Source organism: Mytilus californianus, unplaced genomic scaffold (assembly GCF_021869535.1).
Source record: "Mytilus californianus isolate M0D057914Y unplaced genomic scaffold, xbMytCali1.0.p SCAF_4, whole genome shotgun sequence".
Taxonomy (NCBI): domain Eukaryota; kingdom Metazoa; phylum Mollusca; class Bivalvia; order Mytilida; family Mytilidae; genus Mytilus; species Mytilus californianus.
The window spans coordinates 17877394-17892675 of NW_026262690.1; the positions used below are offsets into that span (position 1 = coordinate 17877394).

Sequence of the window (15282 nt, forward strand, 5' to 3'; positions counted from 1 at the left end):
CGATTTTTTGTTATGTCTTTCAGAATGAATTCTGCTTCATATGAGTCAAAAACGAGTCAGCCAGTGGGGAAGAACAATTAGTTCCCATTTCAATATCGACTGTCTGTTGAAATATATCAATTTATCATAAGCAACATATTTGTTGTCGATCACAATGTCCAGCATTTTAATAATATTACCCTCAGTGGTTTTTTTTTTTTTGTTATTGAAATCAGAGTGGTCCGTTTTCTTTACCTAACATAATAAATTTGTATCTTTTATTCGCATTTTTGTAGCAAACGGAACGGAGAAGGTGTAACTTGTAATTGAAGTTGAGGAATAGTAGTGTAGAGCTTAGATAGATCAATTAAATTCATTTTGAGATTGTGATTGGAGATTTTGAAGTATATCTTTAGTTTTTTGAGAAATGCAGATCAAATGTGCATCGCTGTTTGAATTTATCTCATCGCAATATTTATGAGGGTTATATTTTATGGTAGAAAAATGGTAGTGGGAACTTTAAAAGAAAGATGATTAGTTGAAAATCTAGTCATCCCGGCTATGTGTCGTTCTTTATAAGGATGTTTGTGAAAATCTTGTTTCTAATATAAAGACAAGAATTTTCTGCATCTTTTTTATTTTGTTCTGTGAATAAACTCATAGATACCAGGATTAAAATTTTGTACGACAGAACACGCGTTTCGTCTACAAAAGACTCATCAGTGACGCTCGATTAAAAAACGTTAAAAAGGCCAAATACACTACTTAGTTGAAGAGCATAGAGGACCAAAAACTCCAAAATGTTTTGTCAAATACAGCTAAAGTAATCGATTCCTTGGGTAAAAAAAAATCCTTAGTATTTCGAAAATTTCAAAGTTTTATAGACAATTAATTTATAATTATTATGACCATATCAATGATAACTCATGTCAACACAGAAGTTCTGACTACTAGGCTGGTGATACTCTCGGGGAGAATCCTCATGCATCAGTGGCATCGACCCAGTGGTTGTGATTAAACTCATCATTGATACCAGAATTAAAATTTTGAAAGGCGATAAGCATGGAAAGGAGAAAATAAGTTCCTTATATTCTTTTTTTCGATTTTCACTGTTTACAAATATCATATTGCAATATTCTATCTAAAACAGTTTTCAATATATTTGATACGCTTTCTATTAGAATTTCCTTGATATAGGGTTGCTGCTTATAAGGAAGCAATTGGACCAAGGGTTCCAAGTGATGACGTTAAATTCATTACTCCGAAATTTCATGGACGCCTCACACGAGTTGGTTGGCCGTAATGGAACATCTGTATCACAGATGACTCAGAATTGTTCCAAATGTTGTAATCACAATCCCTTCCTCTTTCTCGATTGCGAAATTTCATGCACACATCACACGAGTTGGTTTACCGTATTGGAATATCTGTATCACAGATGATTCAGATATGTTCCAAATGTCGTAATCACAATCCCTTCCTTTATCTCGATTATGACATCACCGAATGAAGCATATCACCGGACTGGTATTTACATGAGCAACACGATGGGTGCCACACATGCAGCAAAAACTGTTTACCCTTCCTGAGTGCATGAGATTAACCCCCGATGTTTGTTGGTGTTCGTGTTGCTCAATGTTTTGTTTTCTATGCCGCCTTTTGTGGATTTGTTCGTCTTTTTGACGTTTTTCGTAACTTTTTCCATTGCATTATCAGTTTTATTTTTTTTACGCATGAGTTTTGAATATCTCTTTGGTATTTGCCGCCTTTTTTCTAGTAATGTAATATGTACTCTGTCGAACATTTTCTGGGCAAACCTCCACATACAACACGTATGAGTTTGCTGGCATTTGGTGGGCATATATAACAGCTGTTGATTTTCATTTGATCACATAAGTATTTAATTTATTATTTAGGCATTGGAATCTCAAGACCCTGTGTATTTGCCTTCATTTCTGGATAATATATCCGTTGTGAGCAGATCTGTGAGTAATTTAGCCTTTTAAATATGTCTTGAACTGTAAATTGTAAAAATCTGTTGTGATTATTTACCATAACATTAGCAAAACAATTAAGAGATAACTGTATTGTATTTGAAGCTTTGCGGACGTCCATCGGTAGTTTTACTGTCGCAAATTGAGTTTACCTGGCAACGCGTAGCGGATACAAGTAAACGGATATTTGCGACAGTAAAACTACCGATGGACGTCCGCAAAGCTTCAAATACAATACAGTTATCTCTATTCTAATGCAAAATAAACAAATCGTTGAATTTTAGTCATTATTTCAGTGTAAAATTTTCATTAAACAAAAATTCCGCGAAATGATGTTATCTTCTTTGGCACCCAAAACTATGTGACGTCATAGGTAAGCTTCCGGCATCAAACGTAAACACCGGGCGTTTTCTGGCTTCTTGTCCGCTTCAGAATGGAATAAAATTTGATAAAAAGAAAACTTGTAGGTGCAAAATGTAAGTTTTTTGCTTATTATAGGAGAAATTACATGTCAATACATTCCGGAATTCAAAATGTCGGCTTCCTTAGTTACAGACAAGGAGATAGAGAATTTTACGCTTACTGTCATCCAATCAGAACCATTGATACAAAATAATTGCATTAGAATATAATTATATCTGTAACTTCGACATCGTTGCTTCCGATATATCGGTTAAGCATATTTTTGTTATATTGAAGCAAAATTATGACATAATGACATAATGACAATTCTTAAGTTAACTGGTTTAACAAACTTAGATAACTATATCGACGAGTTAGATTTAAACAGATATGGTGAAAAGGCATGTCGCCCTTTGAATCTTATAGTTTTCTAAGTCCACTTTGGAAAGAAATGGAAAAAACTATAAATTTTGAATCCGCTTTCAATGATCTATCTCCCTTTACAACTATACTTTTCTGAGGTGCAGCGGCAGAAACTGTGACCATTTCTTTGCAGCAACGCATACGACTGAAAAGATAGCATATGAAAAAGTATGTTACTCCGCTTGCTTTGACAGAAGTATCAGTCTGTACCTATCATATATTATACCTATACCAAACCAATTGAAATTTCAATTTTCAATTACAAACACGTGTTGCATGATCTCAATATTAAGGACTTCATGTCTAAACCTCCTTATTGCACATCTGCTAGTTCTCCATTCCTATATAATCCAGTTGCCCACGTTAATACTGGTTACGTGGACATTGCCAATAACACTTCATTGCGAAATGTGTTATCCAACGGCCTGAACTATTTTGAGCCTAAATCCATCAATTGGAAACACAACCTCAAAGTACTGATGAATTCGGTCGAGGATTATGCCAGGCATTGGTCATAACTCAAAAAAGAAGATTTAGAGACTCTTTTGAGTGGATAAAGGCTGTAAAGTTGTTGATACAAATTAAAAATACAAAACAAATGAATAAGTCCATGAATACACTTGCTACATCGATCTAAATATTGCATCTGTTCTACCTCCATGACAAATATTTTGTTGTCCCCGCACATAAAGCACCACATAATACCGTTTTTGTGTGTAAATCACATTACATAAACTGATTGATTAAGAAGTAAGGTATTGACAATTCACTTGGAAACTCAACATATATCCCCATGACACTTACCAAGGAGGAAAACCTTAATCAATCAAAGGTCTGTTCTATATAAAAAATAAGGAGATTTGGTATTACCCCTCAATGAGACAACTGTTCAAATGAAGTGGATGTAAGCAATTATATGAAACCGTACGGACTTCAACAATGAGAAAAACCCATATTGTATAGTCGGCTATTAAAGGCCCCAAAATGTAAAATGTGAAACAATTCAATCGAGAAAACTAACGGCCTAATTTATAACAAAACAATTTACCAAAAAACAAATATGACAGACATGAACCAACGACAACCACTGAACTACAAGATCCTGACTTGGGACAGGCACATTCGAATATGGCAGGGTAAACCATGTTTGAAGACGCCAACCCTCCCCGACCTGGGGCAACAGGTGTAACAGTACAACATAAGAACAAATTATACAAATCAGTTGAAAAGGGCTTAACTTATCAGATCGATACAAATGTTCCTCTTGTGTGATTTTTTTTTTTTTTATCTTTGAAGTAATCGATTAATACTAAACGTGTGATACAAGAGCAAATAAACGAATTTCTGTCAAGGAGTTACAATTGTCCATGTCCTTTAGACTGTCAAGCGTGCTCATTCTTTTTAGCAAATCAAAATACTCATATTTAACAATAACAACATTTAAAGATTTCACTTCCTTGAATTATTTATTAAAAGGATCAATGAGTTTATATGGGTTTAAATTTACTGGCTTTGTAAACAACATCACCGGAAAAATAAAAATTTTATATCCCGTTTTCAAAATTCTACAACCAAATTTTCTAACCAAAACTTTGAAAGAATTTGTTAACAATTGAGAACGAAAAATTGTCTTTTTTGTCATAAATTCTAGTATAGAGTTTCCCGTGTGAAACTTAAATATCCATATCCAGAAAAGAACACTTATTAATGCTGTATGTAGAATGGTTTTCTATTATTTAATTATAGGGAAAATGTAAGTATAGTATTTAAATATGACGCCGTACAAGCTCTTTTCTCGTCTACATGTACATATGAGGTTGTATATAGAATCCGAGACGACAGTAGTTTAACGTTGTTCAAAGCATATAAATCTGCTCGGAATATAGCATGTCTAGCATCGCTTCAAATCTTAAATGTCTAGGTGCAAACATGCATACATGGCCATGAATACGGTGGTAAGTGCATGAAAACAAAGCAAAATAAAAAAAAGGATTCTTCGACATGATAGTTTCTTTGTACATGCAATATCAGTCATCTAATTCCAAAATCAACATTCGGCTTTCATTTTTCATGTTGATATATAGGAAATAGCAGTCATTGTTCGCAATGATCAATATCGCCTGAAGCAAAACTTGTTAAATAAATTCTTCCGTATCGCCATTCGTTTTAGATAAGGCAAAACTTGGTAAAACTTTAAATGAACAGACTAATAGGACAAACGAAATTATAGAATGGTACATGTTGTTTATTTTTCAGGATTTAAAAAGCAAAAAGGTATGTTACTCGTTTCAATTTACAGGTAAACAACTACGTAGATGTAGATTTGAAAATTTGTAAAACGCTATCGTAAACTATTTACTCTGAATGAAGATGACAATTTTTATGATGCTCACACTAATGAATAAAATTGAGAATGTAAATGGGGAATGAGACAACAACCCGACCAAAGAGCAGAAAACAGCCGAGAACCACCAATGGGTCTTCATCACAGCGAGAAAATCCCGCACCCGGAGGTTTCGTTGCTCTTGTTAATAGAAGTAGTAAAAACACTTTATGATCGTATCATTATCAATCACCCAATACTCGTAATAAAAAGTAAAACCATATCAAAGAGTTTGTCACTGTATCCTGAAATCACATCACTGTTAAGAGTTAAGAGTAGTAACTCACCATCTTCTCCAGGATGAGTATGTATGCTACCATATACATGATATATGCATAATTTGCCATATCAATTTCTGTATTTAATTAACGGTGTATAAGAAAGTTTGTCAATAGAAAATTACTATTTTATAAGTTTATAAGTTAGATTAGTATAATAAGTTTATTCAACGTGACATAAATCAGCATAAAACGAACATAGATGAAAATTTAATGTGAAAACAATTACAATCATATTAACTTCGAAATGAGTGAGACTAGATTCATTTTTACTGGGTACTAGTGACTGTATGCACGCATCAACCCTCATAAGTTTTTTAGTATGCATATTTAAAACTGCATTAACATAACTTATTTTTTAATTTTTCGGTTTTAAATACTCTCAAAAGATTGTAAATGGTTTGATTTAACTGGTTTGATTCGAGAGCTATTGATTCGACAAAAGGCGCGTCTAACATACAAATGTTTAAGTCAGGTAAAAAAAGGATGGGCGAAAGATACTCATAAGTCGTTAAACAACAACATACACTACACAACATAGAAAACCAAAGACTGAGCAAAACGAAATGGTAGTTTCTTAATACTTACAATATTAGTCATCTAATCCAAACATCATATTCTATTTAATTTTCAAGTTCATATATAGAAAAAACCAGTGGTTCAATATTTCTGTCTCAAAATGTCAACAACAATTTATAAATTTGGTGCGTCCGGAGCATTTGATGATCTGTTTGACCATAAGGGACCTCAAAAGGTCAAATTCATCAATGTAAAAAGGAAATTAACCTCAGGAATCAATTCAACCAGCAGCGGATTCTACTTAGTGTTAGATCAATGGAAATAACTTAGTTTAATGCGTCATTACCGCTTTTCTGGTTATAAATTCATTTGGAATGCTCTAACTTGGAAATGTGAATTTAAAGATGTATAAAAAAATTCAATACCTGAGAAGCTATATGTCCAAAAGACCCTTAAAAAGAATAACCAAATTCGTCTAAAGTCAACTTTGCCTGCAGAGTTGAAATCTTAGCTTCTAAATAATTGCTACGTTTTGTTACGAAGATTCTATAAGAAGTAATGAATAAATCATGCCAGTAACAAAGCACCAACTACCTCTAATAAAAAGTAAAACAACAAAAATACCGAACTCCAAGGAAAATTCGAAACGGAGATCCCTTAACGATTGGCAAAATCGAAAGCTCAAACACATCAAACGAATGGAAAACAACTGTCATATTCATGACTTGGTACACGCATTTTCTTATGTAGAAAATGGTGGATTAAACCTGGTTTTAAAGCTAGCAAATTCTCTCACTTGTATGACAGTCGCATAAAATTCCATTATATTGACAACAATGTATGAACAAAACAAACAGACATAAAGGGAAAAATGTCAAAAATAGGGGTACAGCAGTCTACATTGTGTTATAATCTCGATCACTATAAAAACTAACAAATATGTCAATAAAGATAAACAAAAAGGCATATAGACAAAGCACATACGTAACATTAAAACTTTTCTTGTATAACTCATATTTTGAAAGAGCATTTCTCTACTATGTCATATCAACTGTACAAATAATATTATATCTAATCTAAAATTGGAAGAAAACTGTAGAACACAGTAATCATGCGTTTGTGATTGATTTTAAAATTGGGTCGTCCATTTAAGGCTTGCTAGATTGGTAGCTTACTTTTTCGTTCCACATGTATCATAATTATTTACTTCAAGTTTAAATAAGAGATAGGAGTAAATCACTCCCTGATATCATAGGTATACCTGAAAAGGAAATAAAGGAATGTTAACTTTTATCTTTTTAAAAATATATATTAAAAATGCTTTACATGAGTACAACCACAAATTGGTAGGATGAGAGAACAGTAAGATCTCGTCATAATACAATGACACAATATTCCGATCATGAATTCAGGTTCGTTAAATGATGTGTTCCACTTTGAAAGATAAGCCTACTCATCAAACTTTATTGACACGTTCGTCGAGACCACAAATGAAATACTGTACAAAGGTCAAGTTATTCTTAGATTTGTTTTTCGCATGAATGTCTTTGTTTTAGTATTTTTACATCTCATATGCTTTATTTAAGAACTGCCATGTAAGGAAATGGATCATTTTTGTTTTTATGTGTGTTTGTGTGTCCGGTGTAGCAGCATGGATTGTTCACAATAAGTATGGTATGTAAACCAGAATATAGTATACATTTAGTATTTGTCCAGGCGGAAACCCAGTTGAAATTAAACAAAAGAAACGGAACTCTTTGTTAGAGAAGGGAAAAAAGGCCAAGTTGGTAAATTTGAATTGTTGACATCTGTTTCTATGGGCTCTAAAAGTTTAATGAATGCGCCTAATTTAGGATTTCATGCATCTTATGTATGTGTTTGTACTTGAAATATGGTATGGAGCTTCGAGATATTTGTGAACTTTTAAATTATAGACAATTTTTACAAAACTGTCGATTGTGGTAGGTGCAAATACATGTGGATCTTTTTTGTGCATCAGCATAAATTCTGCCGAAAAAAATTACAAAAAAAGATAATAGATTGATCTTTTTAAAGCATTGAATTGCATCTCTGCCCCCGGCGACAGAGTTTTAGGGAAAAATCCTCAAAATGGGCAATTTCATCGGAAAGAGAAAGTCGAGTACACCTTTTTATGTTCATGCGTGTTTGAATTGACTATTCTGTCTTGAAAACGCATAAAAGAAATTATTTGATACATCATCTCGCTTCAAATTCTATTATTTTTATATATTTAGGCTCTAGGTTGATATAATAACATTATAATTTACAGTACTAAAACTAGGGTAATTAGTCTTCAACCTCTGAAAATTTTTAGTCTGCCCTTCCACGAAATATTTAATTAGAATTTTTTTAAATATTTTTGACCTTTGGAAAATTCCCCCTGACAACCGATCAGACAATAGTTTTAAGTTGACCAATGCATAAAAGTACATTAAATGATGCTCAATAGTTAGTAGATACATTTGTCTTTTAGAATAAAACTGGCATATCAAGATCGTAATGATGTTATGTGAATAAATTTATCGGTTTTCAAGAGCTAAATTGACAGCGCGTCATCACTACAATGGCTTCCATTTTTACGATTATAAAAATTAGGTGGCGTAATGGGGAGATAATGTTGACGAAGTAGAATCCTGACTGTGTCGTCTACCTGTCAATGCCAAGCGAAAAATCTGTGTGCAATTTTGTTTTAAAATGAATTAAGCTAATAAGCATAAAGTGGCAAGTAGTAAGCATTCAGTTTCATAAGGTCGTGTGACACGTTCTGTCCTATCCTTTGTAAATAAAGTAAACATATCATGACTGAGGACAAATTTTATAGCTTCTTTTCGTAACTGAAAAGTTTACTTATAAACTCATCAGAGATACCAGGATTAAAATAGCAATTTGGGAGACTTAACTAAACATTGCACCCTCTTTTAAAATTCAAGTGCTCAGTAAGGGGCTTAGCAACAAATATTCAATAGTGTTTTCATAACTGCTAGTACATGTATTTTGTATGCCACCGACTTTGAAGGGCATATATGTTACCCATGTCATTCATTCCGTCCTTTCTTCCTGTAGTTAAACACCGGTCAAGAATTTGTTTGTTACGCTTACAGAAATAGATCTGATCTTTGTTATATTATATACATGACTTACAAACTTTAAATTTTGTTCTGATTGACCAAACTTTGGCGGTATAACTACCCTTTAAACTAAATTGTTTGTTCAAATAGTACTTCATTTTTTAAATATCTGCATATATCCAGCATATTTTAAAACGTTAGTGTATAATGATGACTAATAGATCGAAGTTGTGCTTTTTGCTGGTAAACGAATTTTTGGCGGAAACACGGAAGGTCATAGTTTCCTGGGAGATTGTTTCCTCTTTGTACATTCTGTTCAACAACACTTTTAATTTCACCTTCATTGGTATTTCTGAGTATGTACCAATTTTGTATACCGCTTCATACTTTTTAGTCTAGTCGTCTAGTACCAAATTTCCATTATCTATATCATCACTATACTAGCATCATATAAAATATCTCTAAAATCGTTCTCTTAAAATGCTGTTTTTGTATTTTTACTTCATATTTTATTGATCTATGCAGAAATTTCCTAAATGTTATCTCTTTTGAAATATTTGTTCCCGTCACAGGTTCGGATGAAGAGATTATATATGAGGCAACTACTCCATCTCCGCTTAATTTGGGTAAGTTATTTTCATCATTTATTACAGAAACTAATATACCGCTCCTTAAAAACAGTTTTGTTTTTCTATTTTTATATATAAAAAGTAAAATATCAAAAATACCGAACTCCAAGAAAAATTCAAAACGGAAAGTCCTTTATCAAAAGCTCAAACACATCAAACTTGGTATATAAAGGGACTCATATTAAGATAAAAAAAAATGATTGAATGTCATACATTATCAAAACAAAAATTTTAAGTAAATTAAGAAATGGATATATCTTTTCAAAAGATTCATGGATAGCATTTCAGGTAATGGATTGGCTAATCGCTGTTTTGTTAAAGTTCAGAGGCAAATATTTCATTCATATGATTTAGTATCAGCACAGGTTGAATTATCAGTGTATTGTGTAGGTTTTGAAAGTAGTAGATCGATACGAAGATGAAAATTTGGACTGCCACTGAAAAGGGAGGATGTGTTGGGTAGGGACAGTGTTTTCTCTGCAATGTCACCTACGGACCTGTTTAAAGGTTGTTGCAATAGTTCTGTAACTTTAAGAGTACGTGTCATGCTCCCAATATGAAACTTTAAATGAAACGTCATAAAAAATATGTATTTTGTTTTTGATTTTGTTTTCTTTAACATATCAATGGTTGTCTGTGGTCAATTTATTTACGATCTAGTCTCCCTTCGATTTTGAGTTTTCTTATGATATAAAATAACAAAGGTGTGGTATGCTGGCTAATGATACAACTATACATTGACCAATAAACAAAGATGGGAACAATTACAGGTCACCGTCAGACATTCAACTCAACAATGAACAACACCTATACCGTATCGTAAGTTGTCAAAGGCCATATATAGTTCAAAGTAAAAATAGCCTGATTTATACCACAACAATTAACAATATGAATATTGAAAACAGCAAGAACCGACAATCACTTGATTACAGGTACCTGACTTTGGACCGGTTCAAAAGGTTTGAAGAGTTTCTCTCTCTCTCTCTCTCTCTCTCTCTCTCTCTCTCTCTCTCTCTCTCTCTCTCTCTCAGAGTTTTAATCATGTCAACTCTATATTGTCTTTTTAGGTAAGTGTGAAAATGATATCACTACTGCAACGGTTGGAGAACAAATATGTATTCCTTATACACAGAATTTTACTAGTAACCCGTCAGGTATACACGTGAAACAGTTATCTTCGCAATACTTTAGTGCACTTCAAAGTTTTTCCATCAATGTGTCATCTGATATCGTTTTACTAAAAAATGGGGATTGGATAGTTAACTTCAACTCTTCAAGAACTGACCAACAATTGCGTTTCATGAAGGAAAATGCAACATGTGATAGTGTTGGAATTTACGAAATCACTATAGAATATGATGATGGAAATGTGACATTCATAGAATTTGAAATCAGTTTGAAAGGTATGCATAAAATTAGTAAATAAAAACCAGTGACTCAAAGATATTTTTTTTAAATAACACGATTGTAAAAAATTCTTCACGGTGGTAATGATGTCATAACAGGAATCATGACAAATTATTAAGATCACGAATAGGGAATAATTACCAACAACTGAGATGTCACAAAGTTATCAATTTGTTTTCTACCAAATGTAAAATTAGAATACAAATCTTATCTGAAGAAGATGTCATGATAGCTATGTTTTTGTTTTGAACGCATACAATTTGTAAAGAAATTAAAACATATGAATAAACATATAATAACGTAAGAAAAGCTATCAGTATGAAGCAGGAATTACTTTCTAGCAGTTCTACTTATCCTTAAACACGCGGTTTTAATTGTTGGTTAAAAAGATGTTAATAATCTGACAAATAGTTCATGGAGCATTTGGCTCTTTTTTTGATATCAGAAGAGAACTAGAAGGTTCATTTCCTCATGTTAATTGAAATTTCACAGGAACATAAAACAGATTATGATTGAACTTGATTTCCACTTATTAGTCGTTTGGTGGGTTTCGAAGTAAATCTTCGATACCTTATTCCCCTAAGCAATTTAATGAAGATGGTTAACACATTAATTGATATTGTTGAGTGCTATTTTTAGTGAGTGGTTAATGATCTTTTGATTTTGCAATATAGTTTGTCTACCTTTGAACTAATAACTGTTTTGGCCAGGTACTTGTATATGGTCAGCAATAACACTAGTATTTTTTTCTGATAGAGTATTTATTGCATTGTAGATCCGCTACTTTAGTTGACTTAATTTTGTGCAAGTGGGTTTTTTCCAACATCCGAAGCATCAAACCATTTTGAAACCTGTACAGTTTTTTTTAGTGTTGCTCAATATTTATTTTTTTGTGTTGTGTTTGGTAGACTTGTTTTCATCTTTTCTTTTTTCTTTTGACCATAGTATTTTCTGTCCTCCTTTGAGTTTTGGTTTTTAATCTTTCTGTTTGTATCTTCTCTCTTTATTTGTTCTCTGTTGGAAATCACAACACACTATACGGCTACAACACTCTTAAATATGATAAGTTTGCTCTAATAGGTAAAGCAGGGTGATTAGGTGAGACAGGATACTACTTTTTTCTGGAGATGATGATGATGATGTTCCCATAAATGCTGCGTGCTTATAATTAGCGGAGAAGCAGCAAATGCCTATTTTTTTTTAATTCATTCATACCGGTTGCGGATTCAACCCATAACCTCTAACACACTAGGCGACTTTAATATTAAATAAAAAGTTTTAGTATTTGAATTTTGTTAACGCAAACCCTTATGAACAATTTTTTATATTTTCTTTTTTATAATAGACCCACAGCTAATGCAAAGAGTTACTCGAATTAATGACAACATTCATATTCATTGTGAAATGATAAAAACTTGCATGGCCAGCTCTGTAGCCTTGTTTGTAAACAATGGGAAATCGTCACGTTTGATACCTAACATAGATGTATGTAGCAGCAATGATAAGAACAGTGGCACCACAGTCTCAGTTGATGCGATCATTCCTGTTTCGCAGTTTTCTGAAAATCAAACGATCTCTTGTGTTCCACTCATGACGGATATGCAACTTGCTGCAAACCTGACATCAACCTCCGGTATACCTGTTTGTGAAGGTGGTATGTATTACATTGACCATTTTCAACATCGGCTAATTATGTACCCTAAATTTCCTAACTCAAAAATATGTAAGCGGGTACCTTGCTAGCATGTCAGTTTTCAAGTACAGTTGTTGACATCGATCACGCCAAGGACTACACATTTGGAAAAAATGATGTAGTTATTTAGACAAAAAAAAAGATCAATTCTTTAGGTCTTATTCGTGCATTTTCGTCGCTAAGCTGACAAAATGTCAGAATATGCAAATTTAGATAAACTCTTGCATTCATTTTTTACTCAGAGCAATATAAGATAAAAATTTATTATCAAAACCATTTTTATTAGAAGTATGAATGATTTGGGAGGATGAAGTCTGGTTTTTTTTTTGTCATGTTTAATTCTACAATTAGTTATTAATCATTTATTTTGGACGTAAGTATTAGACAGGGAGATTACATACACATTTTATTTTTATAGATTGTGTACCTGATTGCAAGGATGATCCACAAGGTGAAGCATACTTTCCAGACAAAGATGACTGTACTAATTTTTACCAATGTTCGAATGGAAAATTGGTTTCTCAAACCTGCTCGTTATCAACATATTGGTCAACTAGCAAGTGCGCTTGTGTTCATTTTGATGATGAAATTTGTAATAGGGACACTAACAGTTTCTTTAAACCTCTTTTGTCTATCGAAAAATGCACCAATGCATCGCTTGTGTAGTTCATCATTAAAAAAAATATATATCCATTTCTATGGATTCATTTTTTTTTTTCGTGAGTACCAATTTTCGGGGATTAAGGAAAAATTGTATTTTCGTGAATATTTGATATCGTGGTTTTACAAAAGTCTGCATTCAAGTCTATAGAACTCTTCGTTGAACATTTAAATTCGTGGTTCACCAGTACCCACGAAATCCACGAAAATTGCTATCCAACGAATAATAATGAATCTACAGTAAACAAAGTATACATATGCATAAAGGGTGAACAGACAGGAGTTTATGAGCAATTTGAGTAACGACATAATACATGCACAATTTGTTTTAAGAAATTTAGGTCATTAACAGTGATTTAATTTGTATGTATGGTGGAAATTCCTCTACATAACTCAAAAGTGAATAAGTTCTCAAGGAAAATTAATTGTTTTCATATATTACATTACAGTTTATTGAACTTCTTTGAAGTTACAAAAATATATTATCTTCATTTTGGGGTTAATGAAAATGTTAATGCTATATTCCGTATTCCATTATTTTGTATTGTTGTAGCAACACTATATGTGCTACATTCGTGTCTGTCATATGGATTCGTTTCATCTCTTGTGAGAACGCTCCATTAAGGTTGTGAGGAGAACGAATGAAAACCGAAACTACAAGTTTTACTGCCACATCACAATTTAACGATGTGTTGGTTTATCTATTCATAAGACAGGTTTTGCGGTCTTAGATCATTTAGATCATTTAGATACCACGCATAGTCGTCTGATTCCCTTTTTAAATTGAGTTTTTCTTATTAATGAATTTACAGTCCTTGAACAACGGTAAACTTCTATTGCCTCTAATTTTCATTCAATGCAAATATGGGAGGATAACATAAAAATTAAATGAAAGTTTAAAAATCAACGTGTATACATAAATGGTTCTGATGGTAAACTTACGCAATATTTAATTCAAATTTGGGAGGTAAAAGTTCTTTCCTTTTTGGACAGTATTCGACAGAGGCAAAGCTTAACTAGAGGCTCTAAAGAGCCTGTGTCGCTCACCTTGGTATATGTGCATATTAAACAAAGGACACAGATGGATTCATGACAAAATTGTGTTTTGGTGATGGTGATGTGTTTGTAGATCTTACTTTACTGAACATTCTTGCTGCTTACAATTATCTCTATCTATAATGAACTTGGCCCAGTAGTTACAGTGGAAAATATTTTGTAAAAATTTACAAAAATTTACAAAATTTATGAAAATTGTAAAAAATTGACTATAAAGGGCAATAACTCCTTCAGGGGGTCAATTGACAATTTTGGTCATGTTGACTTATTTGTAGATCTTACTTTGCTGTACATTATTGCTGTTTACAGTTTATCTCTATCTATAATAATATTCAAGATAATAACAAAAAGCTGCAAAATTTTTTTTTAAATTGCCAATTCAGGGGCAGCAACCCAACAACGTGGTGCCTGATTTGTCTGAAAATTTCAGGGCAGATAGATCTTGACCTAATGAACAATTTTATCCTGTCAGATTTGCTCTAAATGCTTTGGTTTCAGAGATATGAGCCAAAAACTGCATTTTACCCTATGTACTATTCTTTAGCCATGTCGGCCATCTTGGTTCGCGGGCGGGGTCATCGGACACATTTTTAAAACTAGATACCCTAATGATGATTGTGGCCAAGTTTGGTTAAATTTGTCTTAGTAGTTTCAGAGGAGAAGATTTTTGTAAAAGATTACAAAAATTTACGAAAAATGGTTAAAAATTGACTATAAAGGGCAATCACTCCTTAAGGGGTCAACTGACCATTTTGGTCAAGTTGACTTAA

The 15282-nt window shown here is 32.8% G+C and overlaps 1 protein-coding gene across 1 annotated transcript in view; it reads left to right on the forward strand.

The window, feature by feature from the left end:
* The window catches only part of LOC127737590 (uncharacterized), a 48085-nt gene extending 33616 nt beyond the window's left edge, over positions 1–14469 (forward strand). Inside the window, exons 11-17 of the mRNA XM_052248421.1 lie at positions 1896–1964; positions 5055–5072; positions 7565–7652; positions 9640–9693; positions 10764–11099; positions 12449–12757; positions 13215–14469. Coding sequence (XP_052104381.1) covers positions 1896–1964; positions 5055–5072; positions 7565–7652; positions 9640–9693; positions 10764–11099; positions 12449–12757; positions 13215–13462 — 1122 coding nt within the window. The 3' untranslated portion in view covers positions 13463–14469. The remainder of the gene's footprint in view (positions 1–1895; positions 1965–5054; positions 5073–7564; positions 7653–9639; positions 9694–10763; positions 11100–12448; positions 12758–13214) is intronic.
* The last annotated feature ends 813 nt before the right edge of the window (positions 14470–15282 follow it).